The following is a 24,212-nucleotide window of genomic DNA, read 5'->3' as shown; positions in this document are numbered from 1 at the left end:
ATCTAAGATTCTCCTAGCAGATCTAGTAACACACTGATACTCAATTGCAGCACATGAAAACTTACAGGTAAAGTATAGAGAATTATTCATGACAAAGAATACAATTTCTTAAGTTAAAGGTAGACTTGTAAAGTGGTAAGGAAAACATGATTGCTAAAGAACTATTGTCACAAAATATACTCATTCAAGTTTACATGCCTTAACAAGTTTTTTCCCGCTATTTCCTTATGTTTGCAAATTAATGGGGTGGAATATTTGTTTGGTACATTAACACACTGAAACCAAAGAGAACAATCTTGTATCAAAATATAAACCCTATTTGGTAGTATAGAAAAGATGCAAAGTGATATTCAACTAAATCTTATAAAGCTTTTTTTGGAGGGGATAGGGAACAGAACAAACAAGCTAAATTAATACAAGCATATACCATTGGAGAGACACATACAGAGAAGTTTGCAAAGCAAACAAATTGCCTGACCTGCTCAGAAAATTCCACCTTGAAAGCACGTAGGATTTGGCCTCTGCTTCTAACTTCCAATGCATGTCCACAGGATAAAATGTTCAAATGATGTGTTACATTTCCACAAGCTTTCAAACTGTCAACCCAAAATTCACCTGAAAAAAAACCAATCAAGCTAATCTAAAGCTTCCTCTTAACATCCCTAAGATCAGCAAAGTTCACCAGAGAACTGAAAAGTTCACTGTTTTCAATTCCTCAACAAAGCTGAATCAGATAAGTTTTCTTCGGCCTTGTAAGTTGTAATATGGCTATGAGTATGCCACATCAACACAAACAAAAACAAAAGCCAAAACAAATATTATGGAAAACAAATTGAAAGCATTCTAATAACCAAACCAGCGAGCAGTGTGAGTTGATGATTCCTGCTGCTGGAAATGTCAGACATGTCTAAGTATTGACAATGCAAAGATCCTTATTATCGCCTGTCATATTAGCAGGCAACTGTTTCCAAAAACACTAATGTAAAATGATTGAAAACATGCACCACTGTTAAAAACTACGAGCAAGATGGCAGACGTAGTGGATGCCAACTAGATTAGTTGGTTAATGTCATGGGGGTGGAAACAGCAAGAAAAAGAGGATGTGAAAAGGTTATGGACATTTTCAGTAGTCGATTTACAAAGATCCTACAAACATCGATATAAATCAACTTTAATCCGAAATGAATCTGTTCATGACCAACAGATTACATCCAAGAAACAAAAGTGACTGTCTGACACCAAATCCTTTCAAACCTGAAACATGAGACATCTTTGGGAATCAGATGAGTTTCATAGATGGTTGCCCATGCAACCTGCTTATAAAACCCAAACTAAAGCAGCCAAATGAACGCTCTGTGTCAAGTATTCAAATCAGATAAAGAGAAACATAAAAACAAAGGAAAGATGCTGTTATGGCAAACTAAGAGATAAATTTACAAATTGGCTCTTTAAGGTGGAGGTGTGGGGCCAGGATTGCTATCAAAACATATCATCAACCAAAAAGCTTCAATAAAGATGCAAAGGGAAAAAAATGCAAGTTATTATACATTCGAATAAAAGGCGAAAGTTCAATGACCAGATGTTGTATTCATAAAACCAAGACCAAAGCTAATAATGGCCCTTGACCAGCAACAAGACCGACAATTTCCACAGCAGACTTTAGCAGAGCTTTTTTAAAAAAATATATTTGGCAAGTAACTTTAACAGTGAAGCAGCATCAAGCTAAATTAATATGATGATACTGCATATTAGAGATGAATGCGACAGAAGAGAGCACAAATCAGCTTGCCCCATGCTTGTCATGTCCATAGCTGTAGAACTAAAAAATGACCTGTTAAAAATTCATTTGAGAAAACAGCCTCCTTGGGAAAAAAATCATTACGACATGTTAGATTAGTCATAATTGCAAAAACAAAGGTTTAAATTATAAATTTTCATTAAATTACGAAGAATCAACAAAGTATTTATCATTTGATTCCGCTGTAAAAGCAATCCTACCTCTAAGGTCTTTGTATCTGGTCACATGAATCAGAAATTGGGTGACAAAATCATGGAGGTATCACAACCCCCACTGCTACAATTAGTGTCGACAAGAAACTGCAGCCTCTTCCTTTACATGATTAGAGGCTATAAACAAATACCAAGGTACAAGAATAATGAACAACGGGTATCATCTATCCTTTCAGCTATTTTTAGATTTTCTGTGTCCATCGGCTCCATCCCATACTGAACTGATGTGCAGAACTGTCGTCCAGTTAGTAGTGTTAACTGTGATCATTTAGCTTATTGCTTTCTTTCCAAGATGCAATTCTCATCAGACTCCCTAAGCAATTTAGACTCCGTATCAAGATCTTGACTTTCAATTGAACAGGATACAACTTCCTTGCTGGTAAGTATCCCGTTCACAACTCCTACCTCAGGATCTACAATCAGAGTCTCAACCTGGCGAAGATTTCCATCACAACTCGGTGCCGAATGAACTTCAGAGGATCCTTCAGTGCACTGAAGCTGTTGTGCACAATCTGTTTTCTTGTGAATTACAACTCCAGGTAACCCCGGAGCATCCAGAGCCTTACTTGAAGATTCATTGAAAAGAGGTTTAACTTCTCCTGAATAGGATGCAACCTCATTGCTGGTAGGTGACCCATTTTCTACTCTCAATTCAGAACCTAACATCAGAGTATCATTCTGGTCAAGATTTCCATCACAATTATGAGCTGAATCAATCTCTACAACACCGGATGAACCTTCATTGCACTGAACTCCTATCACCTGAGGATCCAGAGCCGCACTCACACTTTCAATAAAAAGAGAATTATTATCCTTTGAACAACATACAACCTCATTGCTGGTAGGAGACCCATTTACTTTTTTCAACTCAGAATCTAGCATCGGAGTCTCACCCTGATCCTGATTTCCATCACAATTTTGTGCAGCATGGACTTCTACGACACTGGAAGAACCTCCATTACAGTGAAAATCTAACACACAATCGGTTTCCTTTCGAACTGCAACAACCTCATCCGGAGCCTCACTTGAAGATTCAATAAAGAGGGTACTAACATCCCCGGAACTAGATGCAATATCATTACCAAGTGACCTGTTTTCAACTCTGGTCTCAGAATCTAGCATTAGAGTGTCATATTGGTCATGAGTTCCATCACATTTTTGTTGAAGCTCTAACACACAATCTGTTGCCATTTGAATTGCAACAACTTCACGTAATCCCTTGGCATCCGGATCCTCAATAGAAGCTTCAGTAAAAAGGGTACTGTTGTCCTCTGAACAGGATACAGCCTCCTTGCCAAGTGACCCGTTTCCAACTCTGGCCTCAGAAACTAGCATTGGAGTGTCATATTGGTCACAAGTTCCATCACATTTTTGTTGAAGCTCTAACACACAATCTGTTGCCTTTTGAGTTGCAACAGCTTCACGTAATCTCTGGGCATCCGGAGCCTCAATAGAAGCTTCAATAAAAAGGGTACTGTTGTCCTCTGAACAGGATACAGCCTCCTTGCAGGCAGGTGACCCATTTACTACTCTCAACTCAGAATCTAGAATCAGAGTCTTAACCTGATTAAGATTTTTATCACAATTCTGTGCTAAATGAGCCTCTAAGATGCCAGAAGAATTATCATTGCACTGAAGCTCTAGCACATTATCTGTATCCTTTCTAACAGCAACAACTTCTGATGATTCTTGAGCATCACAAGCAGCTTCCATAAAAAGCATACGTACATCCCTTGATTTGTCAACAAAAGGACAAGCAGGAGGGCTCCTATCACGGCATACGTGGCATTTGAAACCTATAAGACTATCAATATTTCCTTTGTTAAGCCCAAATGCATCACCATGGAACCAATCTGCAAACAAGAACTCTCTTTCAAAAACCACAATACATATCATAGAAAATTAACTTAAAGCCATTCAAATTAAAAACGTAATCAAGGTTCAGTAAAGTCTAAGTACATCACCTCCACATACCACAAGAAATATACATCAAAGCTGATGTATATTTTTTTAAATCTATTAAAATTTAAAATGTAATCAAGGTTCAGAGAATTCTAAGAACATCACCTCCACATATTTCACAAGAAATATACATCGAAGCTGATGTAGATCCTTGCTGAGAGCAGAGAGAGCATTTTGGTTGATCATCAATCTCAGCAGAGACTTCAGATGGCGCAAGGAGTTTTCTTCTTTTAAACTGTATTACCCGCTCATCATTTGGCTTCCTAGATAACATAAGGCCGTTTATCCAGAATGAATGGAGAATTTGTGTTCTTTTCTTCTGCCAGGAGATTCCTTTTGGGGTTTTCTTTGATGCCAAATTCCTACGCTTATTCCTTTTCCTCTTTTTTCCTCCAGCAGAACTATTAGTATGCAGAGTTGTACATATTGCTTTCCTAGCAGAACTATTAGAATGCAGAGTTGAATTATTCGTTTTCCTAGCAGAACGGCGCAGAGTAACACCAGTAGAGACATTGGTAATTTTCTGTGATGGAGACTGCTCATGGGACAGCATCTTTTTAGCATTTCGCAGAAGCACTTTTCTACGACTGCCTAAGGGTCTTCCCTTCTTCCGAGGCTTAGCCCTCAATGCTGCAGAGTGCCCTTCACTGACAACCTTTACATTTTTCGCAGCCCGAAGTTTACCAATTTTCTGTTTCCCCAGATTGCTTTCTTTCTTTACATGCTTCCCTGCCCAGCATTTGTGGCATGTATATGAGCATTCAGAAGTAATTCCCTCTGAAGACTTCATGACATGTCTTTTATGAAAATACCCTAAAAATGAATGCTGATTAGTCAGATTCATCCAGATATATGAAGCAAAATTTAAATTTCATGCAAGTATACCAATAAAATCAACCAAAAATGCCATGCACCCATGCAAGAGCCAAGGACACCAACAACAACATCCATAACAATTGTGTACAAGACTACAAATAGCAAATCAACAACAAAATCATATATGATCGGAAAAAATTTAAGCTTCAACTACAAGACAGATATTGTAATTTCCCTAGGAAGATTTAGCAAAAAGAAATCACTATCATCCAGAAGTAGAAAGAGAACTTCAAGAAAAGGGGGAATAGAAAACAATCCTACAACCCCAATACAAGAAAGAATACATAGAGATATAAGCATGTTCAAACAAATATCAAAAGATTACTATTGTAACCATTATTCAAAGTGCAGAATTCAGCAACGCCTCCAAAAGTTACAAAAGTCCATTTCCTTTACATAAAATGTATTCTTAGTAAACAGTGATTTGCTTTATATATCAAAGTTTTGTTACATGCAGCAAGGAAACAACACAAGTTAGTCTATACTTCAGACTCGAAGTTGTCTTCTACCCTCAGTAATAAAACACAAGGACGTGATATGAATCATGATATTGATTTCTTCGAAGGAGTAGTAGCAAAGACATAATGCCATAACCACATCAACCATCATTCACAAACCATTATCAAAAAAATTTACGTACCGTTGCAAAGTTGACAGCTCACAGCTTCACTGAAAATGCAAAGAAATTTGCATTAGTTCTACAAGAAATCATGATAATACAGAAACCATTCACAGAAGTATGCTCCCACCAAGCAAAACCAAGCAAGTTCTCATCTTGTAACAAAGTGCCAAACTCACACGCCATCAGATATTCTTTCAAGTTTTTCCAATAAAGAAATGACAAACCACAATTTAGCTATACTGTCTCAAAATATACAAGAACACTTCAAAATTACAAATCATCTTTACTCCTTATCATACTCACACAACATCAAATGTGTGTGAGAGATACCCCCAGACCCCAAAAACCTTTGGTGTTTTTCAAAAACCAATGCCATGACAGATTCAGGCATCAATGCAAACTATATGCAGAAAATGAATACTCATACTTTTATTCATGTGGCAGTGGCTCCACCAAAAAAAAAAAGGAAAAGTTATAACTGTACAGATGCCAACCAAATGTGCAGAAACAGTATTCAAACCTAAAGTCTAGAATAAGAAATGAAAGATCAAAAACTCACATCCCACACAAAGAGCATGTCCCCAAAACAAAAGTTCAGTTTAGCAAAGACTCTAAACCTATCAATCTATAAATTTCAGGCCAAAATGGAAGATAAATGCATTTGAGTAGCTCTGTTAAAGAACCAAATTCGGCATTTTTCTTTTACATATAGGCAAAAACAATTCTAGAACAATCTAACAACAAATCCTAAATTACATAGAAAATAAATACTTAATAAGACTAAGACTTCTAAGTTCTAACAATAATGATAATACATGTTTACCATACACGTAAAATCAATCCTAAACATGTAGGACTCTTAAGTAAACATTTAAAAGATATGACTTATCCTAACTAGATTAGAATTAAGCCTTAGCTTCCTTGTACGTCAAAAGTCCTTTCCAACCCAACTACCATCGCATCAAAATAGACATGTAACCAATATAAAAACCCAAAACAACAGCATATAGAGTATAATCGGTATAGAAAACCCAAATATGATGTCAACTTTGATTCTTTACTGAAGCTACACAAACTTACATCCAGATAACCAACTCAAGCAGGAAACAGTTATCTAGAAGAAATATAAACAGCCAAAGACCTGAATTATAATGTTCCTTGTTGAGTATTGACCACACAAACAGGCAATATCATCAAATATAATTTAATTATTTCCCCATATCCTGTTCTGTTGTTAATTTAACACCACCTAATACAGTAGTCCTAAACAAACTATTATAGCAGTGCCAATTCACAACACATCATAAGAGAAAAAATATATGAAATTTTACAAGACTGGAATTAATATACCTAATCAGCACATTCTTGTTACAGTGTCCACATTGGTAACTGTCAACCCTTTCTGCTCTTGAGAAAAGATAGTCAAAACCTTTTTCTCTCGAAGGCTTCTTGCACACTTTAACACCTTTTCGGAATTTATTGTAATTTTTCTTACCAGCCTTGCGGGTTATTCTTTTCTCCTCAAAACTCTTCAAGAGATATAAAGGAACATACACCTCATCCAACCAATATTTTTTCCTCTCACAGTCAGATTTTTCAAACTTTTGCCCATGTTTGAGAACAACATCTGGAACACTTCTTCTCTTACCAAAATCCAAAAGATATCTTGCAACCGTACCTTCTGAACACTTACGCCTGATTATGACTTTCTTAAACAACCTGATCGACTTTATAGAGTTCTTGTCCAATAGAGAATGAGAGTGAGTATTCTCAATATCATCCCAGCGAATAACCAGGTCAAACTCTCTCACCTGAGCCAACAACATAACAAGAACTGGCTTTATCGGCATAAGCATAAGTAGAGCTGAAGCACAAAAGTAGTTTACTCTATAAATTCCACAGCCTCAACATATCATAATGCTCTGGAGAGTAGGTTACATCATAGTCATTGGCATAATCACACGTAAAACTCGAAAGTTAAATTACATAATCAGTGCATCAACATCAAAAACAGTGGTAGGGCTGATACTAGCACAAAAACAGTTTTTTTTTTTTTTTTTTTTGGGGGAGGGGGGGAGGAGGGGGTTTGAAATGTACTGGAAGAGATTACCAAAAAAACTGCATAAGATTTTCCACAAGTTTACGTAACCTATGCAAAACTGCAATTTCTATGAACATAATTTTGACAAAAACTTAGGTTGAAATAAAAACAATTAGAGAGAAATGAGAGGATTTGCATATCAAAAGGCATAAAAAGCTTATGTTGATAACATCAGATACTCAGATCTACTTGCAGTGGAAAAAGCAGAGCAAGAGCAAAGAAGCATGAATCTGTTTTATGGTGTAAACATTAAGAGTGAGAGTTAAATGAGAGTAGTAGTTAGTAGACTACTGCACTAGTCAACAAGACTACATAAAGATTTTAAACTCCATCTGTCTTTCTTTCGTTTGTGTGCTACATACCCTTTTTGGTAAGACTACCCCTTAAAATGACATTATTGCCATCGTGAATTGTGATAAAGGACAGAGAGTGGTGGGTCGTCATCAATATTCCATTCTCTAACATTAAACTATTTCCACATGTTTCTCCATTTCTTGTTTCTATGCAACATAGGCTTATAACGATTTAACAAACATTAGTATTTAAAAGGATGCACTCAGTTAATTTGGAAGATCAGAAGGCTTGGACCATCATGTGAATATTTAAAATAGAGTTTTTTGAAGCATCTGATAGCCTGAAATTACCAAGTAGATTCTTGATGTCTCATTTCACACAACGGAATAGTAAAATCAGGATAGACTATAAACCTAGAGGATATGAAAGGCTATTCTAAAAGTGGCCACTAAATAACAATTGATGAGCAAAATTACCTGCAAAGCTAGCTGCTCAAGACTTGTAGATGTTTCTACAGCGGCCCGCCATGCAACACATTTAGTTCGCCTAGCAATTTCAGAAGCATCAGGATATTGTATATCCGGTAACTTCATGCAGCCAGCTGCAAAAAGTCAGGCTTCAACTGAGTTGAAAGAACATGTGATTGCTAAAAGAGTATGTAATACTGACCTCAAAGATCCAAAACATAAGCATACCTTTTCGGGCCACTTTCAAAGCCAATGAGCGAGGTATGCCTTTCCAATTGAATAGACTACGAGAAGTCTTACCCCCTCTCCACCAAAAGAAAACTAAACCACGACCAGCAGTTGATGATTTATTTTCTGAGTCTGCATATCTATTCTTCTTTCTGCTGAGACCGTTCTTTGAAGTTGCACGTGAACTGGCCACAAAGTGAGAAGCTGAACCCATAGTAGTAACCAAGTCAACATGTTTCCACCAATCAGCAGAAATAGCCAAAGGACGTACATTGGCCTCCAGCTGCATGTACAGTAACAAAAATAAATACCAGAAATTCAGAAAATGATGAAGGCAAAATTCCAAACCAAATAAATCTCTGAAAGTATGAAGAAGGAAATTCACAGATAAAACTAATAATTACTAGATTAATCTACAAAAGGAAGCAGTATATTACTAATAGTCCATCATTTCAATGTGCTATTCCGTGTAGGTCAACAAAAATTCAAAAGGACTGGAGCACAATGACCAATCAGATACAAAGCATCCTTGGCAACCAAAAAAAATGCAAACTAACAAAATGTTCAGTTACATAAAGTAGTATTCACTCATGCTCATAGTATTCAAACTGGATAATCTGCCAAAATATAATGAATGCACCTGAAGTCTTGAAAGGTCCCCTTTGTAATAAAATCTTTGGCACCCCCGCCCCCCAACCCCGCGCGCGCGTCACCCAAAGGAAAAAAATTCCAGTTACAGTAAGTCAATAAGGTAGAGTGAATATGACTCTCTGGAACTTAAGGGACAACTCTGTAAATAGCAAACACTGACTCATATTCTCTGTCACATTCAAATTAGTTAAATAGCTTTTCCAACAGTCTTGTATATGATAAGTTTACTATTATAAAATGGGGTTAGTCACCCCAAATTTAATAAATGTACAAGCTACATCAAATAAAAGCCACCCCTTTTGAAAACTTGCCTTTCATGCGAATTGGATTGACATTTATATACTTCGGGGTGGTAAACTGATAATTACTAAATTTGAGGTGACTAAGATTGTTGTATAAAAAAACACTTTGCGAAGTTTTAAACTTCAACTCATTGACTAACTGGTCAGTGAAAATTAGATAAGCTAGCATTTGTAATGTATAAAAATACCATATACATCTCAAAACTTCTTCCTAAAGATCAGCATTTATTTTTAAGAATTTCGAAAAAATAAACTATTCTACAATTAGTTGCACAAATGACCTATAATTCACAGTTTAAAACGGAAGATGTTTTTAAATCAGGATGTTAGAGAGAAAACATTACCGTAAGCAGAGGGAGTTTCAGTGAAAAAACATCACATGCTTTGAGGACACGTTGACGCCAAAGCTCACTGTATTGAGGTCGCAGCCATGGACCAGAGAGAAGTCCCCGCAGGCGTTCTTCCATACAAAGAATGTAGCAAATGACATCTACAAGATGCCCCTTCTTATTCCTTTTTGACAGGATACCATCAATTTCTTCTTTAAGAGCATCTGAAACAGATATTCCATTCAGGTTACTGAATAAACAACCTCTTCCTTCAACAGGAAATCTGCAACAGTAGCACCATCCACATTTTTCTATCTGTCTCTTCCTATTTAGGTCTTGAATAGTAGTCCAACAAGACTTCACTGACTTCTTCAGAATAAACTTCAACTGAATTGAAATAATCTCCTCCTCAGTCTTAGGAGCATCTTTACCGGTGGGTTTTCTCAATAATTCTTCAACAACTGAAAATGCTGTCCGAGCAAAGCTATAGTTATTCAGATAATTATCTCCAGATTGCTCTTGTAACACATCCTCCTCTTTAGCCTTCAAAACCGATCTACCTTTTCTCGCAGGACCTTTTTTCTTCCTCAGTTTAGAAGATGAAAGCTTCTTTCCAGATGTACCTCTGGCAGCCATATTGGGCACAGATCTACAAGATTTTTTAATCAACTCATTCTCCTGTAAAACTTCACCAGATCCTTCAGAACTTGTAAGTAGATTGGTTGTTTCTCTGCAAGTTTTTGCAGTATCTGAACCAAACAAATCTGCAGGTTCAGAAATTTCAGAGCCCGAATGACCAGAATATCTTGTATTGGTAATTTTTTTTGATTTCCTTCCATCATATTCAGTAGGGAAGGCCCAATGTTGAGAAATTGCACTTAGGATTGAGCTGTATAAAATAGTAGATGATTGCAGAAGTTGAATAACATCACTGAGGTCATCTTTGTGGTAATAACTACATACAGCCTCAGCATCACTGGAATCTGACCTGTGAATTTAATAACATATCAATACAAATATATGTTTTAGGCAAATAATTCTCTTCTCCTTCCATCTCTATCAGTAGAATGGCAGAACAAAATGAAAGAAAACAAGATGATGTACTATTAAATGTTGATATTTTGCATGAAATAGGGAATATGAACATAAATGTAACCACCGGAATAACAGAGACACAATAGAATCATTAAACATAAGCCTGTGAACCTAAACTTTTTCAAAAGTTACATTTTATTTAAAAGCTTTTCCCAACAGATGTTTAAAATGTAAATATCTTACCCATCAGAATATGTATTGTCATTGGTACACACTACACAGTTTCCCAGATATTACTGTTGATCAAGTTCCAAACATCAGAACAGGTATTGGAATCTTCTTTGTTCAGAATTCATAAGTAAACATATGGCAACAGATAAGATGTCATTTAAAATCTTATAGTTTTTCTTTTAAATTACAAGTACACATAACCCTGTTGGTGGCAGCTCTCATGAGTGAGATATGAAGAATTTCAGAGAAAAACAGATACTGAACTTGCTGGATAGTGGATATAATGAGAAAAATATCTATCCTCAATGAAGACTCAAATCCTAATAAATATTCTATATGCCATCCTGACAGAACAGGTGCTTACAAAAGAAAGTGAAAAAACCAGTGAGAAATGGTAATATCTCCAAGTAATAAATACTCCCTCAGTCTCACTGAAACTGTCAGCCTAATACTTCATCCCTTGCTATATGGTTGGTCATAAAACCTAAGGTGGACACGAGGAAGAGATAACAGTTTGTCAATCCTTGGATCATCAGAGTTTGACCAAAAAAATTGTGGAGACCTCTACTTCTACAGAAAATTGAGAGGAAAAGAAGACAAGCAGAATTGTGGAGATACACAAAGATATATTCTTAAATTTTTCAAAAAGAGCCCCAGCTTCCTTTTATTGACCACGGAAAAAGCCAACCATGATGAAAGGATTAGAACCATGATTAAGATTATTGCAATTTATCGCAGAACCCTACCTCTTTCAAACGATTCTAAACCCTGTATATATATATGTGTGTGTGTGTGTGTGTGTGTGTGTATATATATATATATATGTATATATATATATATTAGATCCACCCACATCCTTTAGAGGGGTAATCAACCAGCAATTTAGCAATTATATCTACACCATAATTCAGAGACATGTAAAAGCCACTTAGCCTGTCAATGTGCAGTATTCAAGTCCAGTGTCTAACAGTGACACATGCTCTATATTCAAGGAAGAAAAATAGGAAACGCTTTCAAAAGTTTCTACCCCGTACCAAGGAACACCGAACATTCTTCCAACATCTACCCCATACCTTAAGGTTATGAAGCATTAATAGAACAACACTTCTTCAAAAAAAATGGAGCTCTAAGAATTCTACAACCAGCGGGAAGAAAACTTCAGAAAGAAAAGGCACTCATGCTTTTCAATCTATCTTCTTCTAAGAAAAAGGAATACATTAGTTTTGAATTATTATGCTACCAATTTTGAGTTCAATCATTATTTTTTCCAGTTATGCTGTTCAAAGAGTTGTTACATACAATGTATCTTACAGAACATGAAATTTGCTTCTCAAGTTTTCCCCTTGATTTAAAAACCACAAGTTATGAGCTACCTAGGGAGTACTTATACCCTAAAAATCACATTTACTATGCATCTTTCTGGATGAATAACAGAAAATAACAAACCTTGCTTTTGTTGATGGCACTTTGTCATGCTCTACATTGATTCAAAGTACTTGGAAAAAAATCATTAAAGAGGTCCATTTCTTAAGTAAGATAGCATATCTACATTCATTCTGTTTCATCCTGGTAAAAGTAATGGTAAAATAAAGCCAAGTTATATACTATCAGCTTCTAACCACATTAATAACATTTGTAGCAAAAAAGTTATTCAGAAACTCAGACACAGCAACTCTAAAGCCAGACCATGTAGTCATGTAGATATATAATATATATTTAAAAAAGCTCAGTGTAATAAATATGGTAATTTAACTAAACGAAATTCCAAGGAGCTTACACCAAAAGGTAATCAAAGCAGCTGAAAAAAAGGCGTCCACAAGTATCAGTTCCAAGTAACTCTGCACCGCGAATGTATTTCTGAGGTTTGTCGGCAAATTTCAGTTTGCCAATCACACATTCTGGACAGTACCAGTTACCCTCTGGCAAAAGACTACTGACAATTCCAACACATTTTGAATGATATGCAGCTGGACAACCATCACAGCATATCAAGTTCCCATCCATCTTACAAAGGCAACACTCATCACTGTTTCCATCAGCTACCTCTTCTTTCATGCCCTCACTTGGGCAAGAGTCCACAGGAACGTCTAAAGAGGTTCTCCTTTTCCTATCATTGCACACCATTCGACCAGTATCCATATTAGCCTCTGCAATACCTGTCCTTTTACTAAGCTCTGATCTAATGGCCTCAACTTCAACAACATCATCACAAAGACAACGAAGCAATTCAATCTTCACCTCTGCTGGGTTTTTGTAGTATTCGCCCTCAAACAGCTTCAAGTGATTGAGAGAAAAACCAGACTTTAAACCTGAACCGTGAATAAGTAGATATTCAACCATAAACACAGGCCATGTAATTGCATCCAGAAAATCCCAGTTCAAATTCCTATCATTATAAAACAAAGAGTAACGGTAATCAATCACAAAGTTGATTTTTTATTTGCCAACAATCTTTAATATTCAAAGTGTAAACTTTACCTCAAACAAATCGATGCAGATTCACATCCCTCACTTGCAAGCAATTCCAGATGTGTTCTCAATGTTTGCAAGATGGCGACATGAATTAAATCAATTAATTGATTAGATACCCTGCTCTTCAATGCTGCTACAAGATCCTCCAATTCAAAAGGACTCAAGTATAATTTGGTACTAAACGACCTAAGACAAGCATATACAGAGAAAATATCTAACACAGGAATTCCCTCTAAATTTAAATTAGCTGAAGACGGTGGCAGTTCAATCTTAGGAGGAGTTTGAGGTTCTATGATTCTTTCCAGCACCTGAGGAGCAGGCTTTTCTTCAGCTTCATCAATAACCCCCGACACCACAGACATATCATTCACTTCATCTTCTACCACGGCACTGGAAGCATCGTTCTCATTTACAGCAGCAACCTTTGTTCGTCGTGAACTTCTTCTCAACACAGTTTCTGTTGGAGTACTTAAATTCTTCTGCATCTTTCTCCTCTTCCTACGACCAGAATTTCCATCCTGGCATTGATTCGGTGTCACAGCCTCCACACCACCTCCATCTAACTGATAATCACAAACCCTACTATTTACAAGATTAGCATCAACAGCACTAACATCCCCATCTTTCACTTCTTCACCTAAACCTACACAAGAATTGATATTTATTGTCCCATTCTCCCCGTTAACGCCCTCGTCTTCAATCCCTAAATTCAAATCGAACCCGCGTTCTATCCTCTCAACTAAACCAACCTTTTCAATCCTAGTGTCATCCCCATCAAACCCATCATCGTCTACACTCAAATTCAAGTCAATACCACCCCTAACTTCCCCATTTTGAACCCCATCATCGACATTTAACCCACGGTTCAAATCTAAACCATCATTTCCATCAATACCATCCAAATTCCCATTAACATTAACAGAAACATTACAATCATTCACTGCAGTTCGACCTAATTCAGACTCAATCACTAAATTCTGTTGCGAATTATCAACTTCCAAATTGTCAGAAGATTTACCTGGAACATTACGACGCCGTTTCTTGGGCTTCCTCCCAACTTTTCTTGTCTCAACTTTCTGATTCCCAGCAATTGAGTTAACAGCAGCAACAGAAGATGAAGAAGAGATCAAACGAGTAACCTCGGACAAATCAGCTTCCTCGGAATCGCCGTCTTCGTACAAGATTTTGAAAAACCCAGTTAACGAATCGTATGATTCAACAACTCCTTCAAAAACCCCAAACCCTTTGAACTCCTTCGACACAATTTTCCCCACAAATTCCATCAATTCGATAATTGGGAGTAAAATTAGGGTTTTGAAATGGGGGAAATTGAAAGGATCTGCTGCAAGTGCAGCAAATCAACCCAGAAAAACGCCCAAAACTTTTGACAGAAAAAAAAAATGGAAAAAAGAAAAAGAAAGGGGGAAAATCAAATGTTAGTGGGGAAAGAAAGAAAGGTTGGAGATGTTAGACAACTCTTGCGAGTAGCGAGTTTGTTGCACACTCTCTCTCATCCCTCAACCCCCCAATAGTGTGGAGAGTTGGTACTTTTTAGGTCTCGTGTAGATATTATAATGTAATAATCCCGTCAAAACTCAAAAGTTAACCCAATCTGACTATATGAAATGAATCGAACACAATATTGGGTCCATAAGACTAAAGATATAGTGTATCGTATATGGGTCAGGTCGGTACTGAGAATGACACGATAATATGTCACGTCTTTTTTTTTTATAGTGTCACGTGCAGGCATGGCGTTTATTAAATTTACAGGATCATAATGGGTCGGGTGAGTACTAAGATGACATGACACGACACGACATAACATGTTTGATAACTCCACGACTCTACGTGCAATGTATGATGTTTAAGAATTTTAGTGTATAATAAATTGGTCAAGTTATTAGTGATGAGATGACACGATACGGCATAATATGTTTAATATCTCCACAAGCCCACAAGCATTGCATCATATTTGTATGGTGTATTAGTGTTTAACAAAAATTGTTGTAGTTGGTTCGTATGCATGGTATCTACCATCTTACCGTACTCTCTCATTATTAGAAGACGCATTTTCATCATTGTGTATTTGTAGGTTTTGAAATCTATCTTGCATTATATTTTTGCTTCATCATTGTAAGTTTTCTTTAAAAATTTGTGCATAAAAGTGACTAACTAGTTTCATACTACAATTCACTCCATTTTATTTGCAATATCTCACTCAAATCAATTCCCTCCCATTCCAACATGTTCCACATTGCTCCTGTACATATCATACAACTTAAAATACCTTCAAGCATCTCCATAATCACCAAATATATGAATATAATATAGTGCTTCTCCATTTTGCACTTGAATTTGCCCTCTTGGCCATATAATATTTTGACTATAAATTTTATGTCTAGCTTGAAGCTTTATAAAGTTATTATTTTTGAAAAAAAAATTCTTCTCAACGTGTAAAGGTATTTTGGGTAACAAGATGTCCAATATCCAAATGTACTTGAGGTTTGCCTTGCAAGGGTGTTTGAGCGCCACACCTGCAAAGACAAAGAAAGTAAGCTGCCCGAGGATTGACCCGGGATCGCCCACCGAAGTCACTGCACGTAGTTTATATAAAGAGAAGGTAGTGAGAGGAAATAAAGAGTGAATGAGGAAGTAGTTTAACGTCACAAATTCATATAAAAAGTTATAAGATAATAAGTTCAGATAAGTAAAAATCGAGAAAATACAAGTTCATCTTGATGAAAATTTGTTTATCTAATGATATTTCCGTAAATAAATCAACAAAAAATCTCAGTCAGCATGAAATTTTCGTAAATAAGTCAACATTTGTGGGACCCGCATATTATTAAAAGTTGTTCACTTATTTACAAAAATGTCATACTGACTGGGATGAATTGTTGATATATTTACGAAATTGTCATTAGCATGAAAATGAATGGGGGCTCCCTCATAAAAATCAGGTGAATAGATCACACCCTTAGTTACAAAAATTTATCTTTTAACGTCACAAGTTTATAATGACTTTTAACAAATATAATGACCCTAAGAAATTACAATTAGCACCGGGATATACTAGAATTTAGTACTCAAGTGCTAATTCTTACTTGAGATTAAAATTTAAAACATGTAATCTGCCAATTTTCATTCTCTCTCCTTAAAAACCTATCTTTTGCATACCAAATTCTTACAATTTGCTAGTGTTTCTTTGAGTTCATCGATTCTTGTTGATTTCATAGTTAATGGGGTCCATGTTTGGCGACTGGCCTTCACACGATCCTCACAACTTCAGCCAACTCCGCCCTTCTGATCCTTCAAATCCCTCTGTAAGATGCAATTTCATCTCTCAATCTTATCGATGTTCGAATTATTGTTCTTAATTTCGTTAGAAATGGTGTTAATTTGATCTGGGTTTGCTGTATTTATCTTATTGAATTATGGGGATTTGTGTGTCTCATCTGGGTATTTCGAATTATGATCAAATTTTGTATGCTGAATGCTTGGCTTATGATTTGTTATGTGAAATGTGAAATTATTGTTATTGTTATTATTGAATTGTATTTAGCAAGCATCATCATAATTTTATCAGAATTATTTAAAAATTTTAGCTTTTTAGTTAAGCTTTTGTACAATGGGTGACTCAATTTTGCAATCTAGACAAATTTAGGGATTTTATGGCATAAACTATGAGTTTGTTTATGTAGGGTTGAAAGTTGGCTGTCTTTGGATGTGTTTTGCTGTGATAGCATGGCGGAGAAATTCATCTGGGTTTAAAAATCGAAACTTGGCTGTGTTCCAATGGTTGAGAAAATATTTGATGCTCCTTCTGAAAATTTGATCTTCACAGTTGACGCAGTTCAATTTTATGAAGGTCATTAAACTCAATAATGTCATTAATCTCATTATAGACATTGTTTATAATCACCAAAAAGAATAAGAAGTTAAATTTGTTCTTTATATGCCAATGTAAGTATAATATGCAGTTGCATCTGATGTTGATGAACTCTATGGGTTAATTAGACTGGATAATTTGGTTTTCTAGGGCTCTCAATTAGTCTAAGGTTGCTTGCTTATTGATAGTCTTAGCTTGAACTTCGTATTCATTTTGCTATTTACGAAGTTTGATGAAATGAGCAGCATTTCTTTAGTAACTAGGGCGAAAGGCATTTGATTGAATTGACTCTTCAATCTTCACAACCTTCAAATATTCAACTTGTAGTGTAGATTTTGGTCTTCATAAATCATAACTCAATTTGACCAATATGGGCATAACTTCATAAAAGGATTGGGTGAGAGACCCGTCTCCTTCCAGAGAGCGTAAAGCCGTAAACTAGTCTTTGGGTCAATTAGTTCTATGTTTCCACATTGCACCAGCCTTCTCACTTCTGCTGGGATTGGAGTCTAGGTTCAGGCTACATCCAATCTTCTTTAAAGAACTCACAAGTCACAAGTTTCAATCTTGTTGTACAACTGAAGAAGATTTCAATCGCAAGGAGTTAGGATCTTGATTGTATTGTTCCGTGTAATGTATGGCTTATTTAATATCTACATGCCAGATTGATTAATGGAAACACATTTTGTAACCTGTAGTGTACGTAGCTACGTACCGCACTTATCAAGAGAATCAATTGTAGTGGTATACATGCTGAGTGATTGTTGACTAATGACTCACAGTCTCACACCTTGGCACCTTGTTTTTATTGGGTGGGATATATGGTTTTTCAACATACTCCGTATATAAGCTTCTGGCACACGTGAGAAACTAGGCTCTTTTGATATTTGATGGCTGGAGAGGAAAATTGAGAGGTATGAAGAAGACTTATCTAGTATGACGACAACTCGACAAGGTATATTAGTAAGTAAAGAGGAAATGAAATAAAGACAATCATGATTGATTTGTTGCATCATGTTTCTGACCGATACTTCACTAATGATTTGTCATTTATTTAATGAAATTGCCTTAACTAGTACACCGTTGTTTAAGGTTACTGTACCCCTCTCCTACATTTTTCCATAAAATAGTTAATGAAAATTGAAGAACAGACTCTTTGCACTAGAAGTTGTGAAGCTTTGCATGTTTAAACCCACCTTTTGTACAGGCGCCTAGTAATAATACATATGCTATTAGGACTTCTTGATTCCAAGATTCTGTTAGCGTCTGCTGTGTATGTGTGTGTTTTTCCTGAAGTTAGTATAACCATGCATTTATAATCTTTCCTTGCCCTCACTCACACTACCCCCCAATAAAAGGTATTTTTCTTTACCGACTAGCTAATCAAGCATACTCTGATACATGTTGGCCAATTATCACTCTTTCTCGACATGTAAGTTTCCCTCAAAACAAAAACCTTCAGTTTTAAGTGTGGGAATCTTTTTGCGTGGACTGTGGAGCAGAGTAAAACTGCAAAAATCACTATCTGTCTTAAAACATAGAGAAAGAAGTAGTACTTCCGGTATGCGAGTTGCTCCCTATTATGGTATGTCCAAGTCTTTTGAAAGTATTGTAATTTTGTTACTTCATGAAGTACAAAGTGAGAGCACATTATAACATTGGGATCCCTAGGTTGTGGCAGAAGAGTATACTAGACTGATTTTGAGAAGGATATCTATGTGACTGACATGAGTAACAGGAAGAGGAAAAAGCTCTGACACGAGTCTCACATTTCCTTGTTGATTTAGGATATTGGTTCACTTCCTTTTGACCTTTTCAGTTATGTGGTTGCTCTCTTTTTTTCTTTTCTTTTATTCCTTTTCCCCATTAGCACTCAATTTCAAGTTCAATTTGAATTAGAGTAGAGAATTAGATAAAGTAGAAAGAATGGAGCCCCACATACCAGGCAAAGGGAGTACCTTACTTGAACAGTTTATTGATTTCATTAGGGATAAAAAAAACTTTACCTGCAGAATAGGGGAGAGTCTAAATGTTGAAGTTGACTGAGTGTTTTGTGGCTATCAGTTCCTTTGTGCATGTTATTCTTCTCTTTTCCTCAAATTTTCAATGTACCTTATATAATGATTTGCCACCTCATGCTGCACCTAATTACAGTTTTCTCTTAATTTTCTGTTGTTTTCTTAGAACTCAGAAGTAATATCTTCATGTGATTGAACCCCCCAAATTCCTAATCCTACCTGTGACCCTATTGCCTACACCAGAGTCCTTAGTGTTCTCTCCTGACAGACCTCTTGTCAAGCGTCAAATTTACAACTAGTTACATAAGCCTGTGATGTACTCCGTTGTAAGGTAGCCAGCAAACAAATGTATATCTGTGCTGGATAATTTTCCTAAAATACAATTTATGCTGGGTCCAGCATTGAGTAGGTCAAAGGCCTCAAAGCCTTGTTGATTTGATTTATGAAAGGATTATGTTTAAATTAGGAAGTCCTTCATCACATGCCTTTACATAGCATTCTAATAGGCTACTAATTCCTGTTTATGTACAGAGATTGACACCTGCCACCTACCATCCCACTCACAGTCGTACTCTTCCACCTCCTGATCAAGGTATTGCTAATTCTATATTCCTAATCATATAAGCATGTTGCATTCATACAGTAAATGCACAATATACAGTAATAATTTTCCATAATTTGCATAGTATAGCTTGAAATTTGGATGCTACATAGTAGGATCTGTGACAATGTTTACTACTAATCTAATATATACACTAAGGTATCTATGTTATTGCTTGTTTTTGTCTACCCTTTTCTGATCTTTTTAGAAATTCTGCATACTGTTCCATTTAGACAATGACAATATCAAAATTGACATGACAACAGTTTCATTTTCAAGGAGTTAGTTAGATGAACTACGCATTTGCAGCTGCAAGTGCTTTCACAACTTCACATGTTCATAATGTGTAGAAGCAGTCCAAATGTAAAATGAACATGAGTTAACATATTCTTTTTTATGTAGAAGCTGTTTCTTAAGGATTGGTTTTTGTTTTAAAACATTCTTCCTGATAATCATGGAGAAAGGTATCTAAGAATCTAAGATCACTGATTATTGCTTGAGAGGCTGTTGCACATAGGAAAAAGAGTGAGAACAGGATGATCAAGTTTACAGGCAGTAGATGGAAAATCATCAACTAAAGTGATGGGTTGGAAAGGAAGTCTGGCATAATCATATAACCGCGTTACACAAATTATCCCCATAATGACAAGTACGAAGCAACATAAAGGTATACCACGAAACAAGAAAAAAAAAAAGGGTGGGGGGAGGGGGGCTGTTGAGAAGCACCAACCTGTTGTCAGTAGCTAAGTAACTTGATATTTTGTAGCATCTTAAAATTAGTGAAAGTAATTTATTTTTTGGAAGCAAGTGTTTCCAGTAGACAGATAAGGACAAAGAAGAATAAGAGAAGAATGTACTGCTGAAAAAAAGTAATAGCATCATCTTTAAGCAGTGGAACAATCATTCTATGCAGAAGAATTACCTTTTACAAAAGCTATAATGGAATAATATTGAGTCTAGGCTTTTTTGAGCTGCTGATTCATCTGCAAGCTACAATTATAAGTAACTTTAAATTCTAGGTATGAAAATATGCGATATTGAATATTCTAAACAATGATAAATTTTATCTGCTCTATTTTCACCAAGGCTGCTTCTATTCTCTTTGCATATCTTGACTGGCTATGGATAGGAGGTTACACAGTTACACCTTGGCCTTTACAAATCAATACTTGATATCTGCAATGATTGTTAAATGAATACTTATTTTATATTTCCTCTGTTTTTTATTAGCTTTTCCATTTTGACCGGAAACGTATGCCAATGCACAACTTTCATGTGCTGGTTAAAAATAATTTGGTTATTATAGGGTATGTGAATAGTGTATAAAGTCAAGTGGTGCAAGTATTTAAAAACAGAGCGAGTATATGAGTGATAATGATGCTTAGATATCTTTTTTAAAAACAAAGAGAGTATATGAGTGATCAATGGTCATTGGATATCTTATTTACCTTAACCATCCATAGAAATAAATCCCCATAGATTTGACCTATCAGTTGGTAATATTAATTGTGAAGAAATATCTTTGCTAGTGTCAGATATTGCTTTAAAGCTCAATTAGGTCTTATCTCTCTGTAATATCTGGTTTTAACCTTTAGAAAGATTTCTCATCTACATTTTGTGTACAATTTATAGCATTTGATAATCTTGAAGCTTAATTATAACCTCTCTCACTTTTTTTTTTTTTTAAATGAAAAGGTTTAATTAAATCTCGGGGGGAGAATCTTTGCTAGTTTAAATGTAAATAATTAAATATGTTGTGAACTTATGATTGTTTGGCTAGCTGTTTCTGGAGAATATTAACTACTTGAGAACTCGCCTTACTTTCTGTTCCGAGGAACAGAAACATACACTGACCTGTTGGAAACCTTCCTTGCAGTTATCTGTACAGAGAGCAAAAATATTCTAATCAGACACTTCTATAAGCATGCAGAGGAGAAGGTACCAGTTTGATTAGTATATTTGGCTGATTTCCGTGCTTTTATGCATGTATACCAAAAATGATTTTGGCCTTCTTTTTTCTTGGATGGATGCAGCTGAGGCCCAAGAGAGCTGCTTCAGAACACCTTGCGCCTGAGAATGGAGCCAAGCATCTGAGAGCATCTTCCTCAGGAACTCCTCTATAAGTTATTGCCAGATGAAGCATTTTGATCATGTTAATAAAGCCATGTACATAATTTTTATAAAACAATGATGTTGTAGATGTGATAGTTATATTCCAGACTGTTTTGATTTGTTGGTAATTAATAGGGTAAGGTCCTTGAGAGGGTACAGGTGTTCCCTCGATGTAGGGTGATGAAGAATTGATCCCCATTCCAGGGTTCAGGAAGATGAGCTACTAAATCGCTGTTTTCTTCCAGTTTCCTTGACAGAGTCTCACCGAGGAGCAAAACTTGTAATGCTTGTGGCGTGTACAGTCAGTGTGCATAATCAAATAATGTAACTGATCTATGTCGTTTATGCGCTTTTTAAGCGTACACATTGTATGATTTGTACTTTCCAACAGTCGCTACTTGGCGCCTGTGTTAGCTCTTTGAGAAGCTTGTGTTAATAGCTGCTAGCAATAGTTGCAAATTTCGGGTACAGAATAATGTATTGATTGCATTTACAATTTTAACAGCATTTTTCACTTTGCTGGTGTTTGCCTTTGGGCTTTGTCTATCACTTTTTTTACCACAAAATATTAAAAGCTTACTATGATTGTTTTGATGCATGTGACTTAACCCTACTGTAATTTATGCTTTTTGAAAAGAAATAAATGGAAGAAAAACGCTTTCTTTTGAGCTTTTATGATAGATATGGAATTATGGAATCAACCAAGTGTCAAATAATCAAAGGTTTTCATTCTATGTTTATACCTTTACTAATTTAACTTAATCTTATGATCAATTAGCTATATGATTGATCACCAATATAGTACATTGTAAATACGATTTTCTTATGAAGAGGGTCTCTTAATGTTATTTTTTTCTTACCTATAAAAAATATAGTATGTACATACATACACATTTCTTTATTTCATGTCGAGCTATTTTCTACATTATTACGAGAAAAACAAAAACACGTATGGTATTGGATCCTTGAAATCAATATGACCCTCAGGTTTATTCTGGAAATGCCTCCTTCACACAAACAGGTCATGATTTTTGTACCTAAATATTGTAACTTTCTATAAATTGCAATTGAAAAATATGAACCCAAAATTATGAAGGCCAAATTAATATTAAAATTCTGAAGAAATAGAAAAGGACCGACACTCTACGAAAATGGATAGTATCATCTTCTTCAAATTAAATGAAAGATCAGATAATAAATACTGACACAAAAAAATAGAACCAGTGGCTGAAAAGAAATAGAGCAAATTATGACATAAAATAAGAACCAATTTTCCCTCCCTATAGGCAAGAAGGACCTTTGCAACATTAATGGGGGCAACAAACAGACATACCAACCTAACATTTTTTTTTTTTGGGGGGGGGGGGGGGTTAGAAATTCATACAATATTAAAAATTCCAACAAGATTTTTGGCCAATCAGATAAATACTCTCTTTATTATTATCCGTTTTTCACATTTATCAATGCATAAACTTGATAATTAATCTAACCATTATAAAAACTTAATTATTTGCTTAAAAATAGATATGGAGACACATCAGCCAATACCTTGCATGATTATGTTTTTCCTTACACACAACTTATCAAACATTGTGATTATGCAAATGATGTCAGTAATCAATATAATACGATTAATAAAAGAGTAGAGAAAGTATACCATGTTTATGTAAAAACGTTTTATGTGTATCGTAATCTATTAATTAAATTCGAGGGAGTGTATTTTAATAATTTTGTGTAATGAAAAATAAAAGCCAATAATATGAATGAATGATGTACTTGTTATAAATTCACATGGTGTGTTTATTATAGGTCTTTGATAAGTCATACCTTTTTTGTGTATATGTGAAATATTGAGAGAAGTTTAAGGCAAAAAACTCGAAATAGTTGAGCATGTGATAGCACATGGAAATGGGCCTATTTCATGCTATCTAACTTTAAATTGGATTTTATAGTTGCACATGGATGATACAATATCCAACTTCCCACCAAGACACAAGTCCCTACTTTTT

General features: G+C 35.6%; 2 protein-coding genes across 2 annotated transcripts; one reads left to right on the top strand and one right to left on the bottom strand.

Moving 5' to 3' along the window:
• Positions 1–1,916: 1,916 nt before the first annotated feature.
• On the bottom strand, positions 1,917–15,126 carry LOC110717161 (DDT domain-containing protein PTM-like). Its single transcript, XM_021895801.1, has 9 exons — positions 13,587–15,126; positions 12,886–13,494; positions 9,858–10,830; positions 8,561–8,843; positions 8,342–8,466; positions 6,821–7,281; positions 5,489–5,517; positions 4,078–4,785; positions 1,917–3,863 (listed from the first exon to the last, which is right to left on the bottom strand). The coding sequence occupies exons 1-9, from the start codon at positions 14,861–14,863 to the stop codon at positions 2,284–2,286; spliced, it is 6,045 nt and encodes a 2,014-aa protein (XP_021751493.1). The 5' UTR covers positions 14,864–15,126; the 3' UTR covers positions 1,917–2,283.
• A 1,513-nt stretch (positions 15,127–16,639) lies between these two features.
• Positions 16,640–22,728, top strand: LOC110717178 (DET1- and DDB1-associated protein 1-like). The gene is made up of 4 exons (XM_021895823.1): positions 16,640–16,906; positions 20,022–20,082; positions 21,968–22,029; positions 22,125–22,728. The coding sequence occupies exons 1-4, from the start codon at positions 16,823–16,825 to the stop codon at positions 22,212–22,214; spliced, it is 297 nt and encodes a 98-aa protein (XP_021751515.1). The 5' UTR covers positions 16,640–16,822; the 3' UTR covers positions 22,215–22,728.
• The last annotated feature ends 1,484 nt before the right edge of the window (positions 22,729–24,212 follow it).

The sequence above is a fragment of the Chenopodium quinoa genome, unplaced genomic scaffold (assembly GCF_001683475.1).
Source record: "Chenopodium quinoa cultivar QQ74 unplaced genomic scaffold, ASM168347v1, whole genome shotgun sequence".
NCBI lineage: Eukaryota > Viridiplantae > Streptophyta > Magnoliopsida > Caryophyllales > Amaranthaceae > Chenopodium > Chenopodium quinoa.
Note: the sequence above shows the minus strand (reverse complement) of the source record. Positions and strands in the feature narration are given on the sequence as shown.

Excerpts from the sequence above, each read along its gene's own strand:
- LOC110717161 (XM_021895801.1), bottom strand. The coding sequence starts at position 14,863 with ATGGAATTTGTGGGGAAAATTGTGTCGAAGGAGTTCAAAGGGTTTGGG. Across the intron at positions 8,467-8,560 it reads TTTGAAAGTGGCCCGAAAAG|CTGGCTGCATGAAGTTACCG; the intron begins GTATGCTTATGT and ends GACTTTTTGCAG. Across the intron at positions 4,786-5,488 it reads GAGCTGTCAACTTTGCAACG|GGTATTTTCATAAAAGACAT; the intron begins GTACGTAAATTT and ends ATTCATTTTTAG.
- LOC110717178 (XM_021895823.1), top strand. The coding sequence starts at position 16,823 with ATGGGGTCCATGTTTGGCGACTGGCCTTCACACGATCCTCACAACTTC. Across the intron at positions 16,907-20,021 it reads CTGATCCTTCAAATCCCTCT|AGATTGACACCTGCCACCTA; the intron begins GTAAGATGCAAT and ends GTTTATGTACAG. Across the intron at positions 20,083-21,967 it reads TCTTCCACCTCCTGATCAAG|TTATCTGTACAGAGAGCAAA; the intron begins GTATTGCTAATT and ends CCTTCCTTGCAG.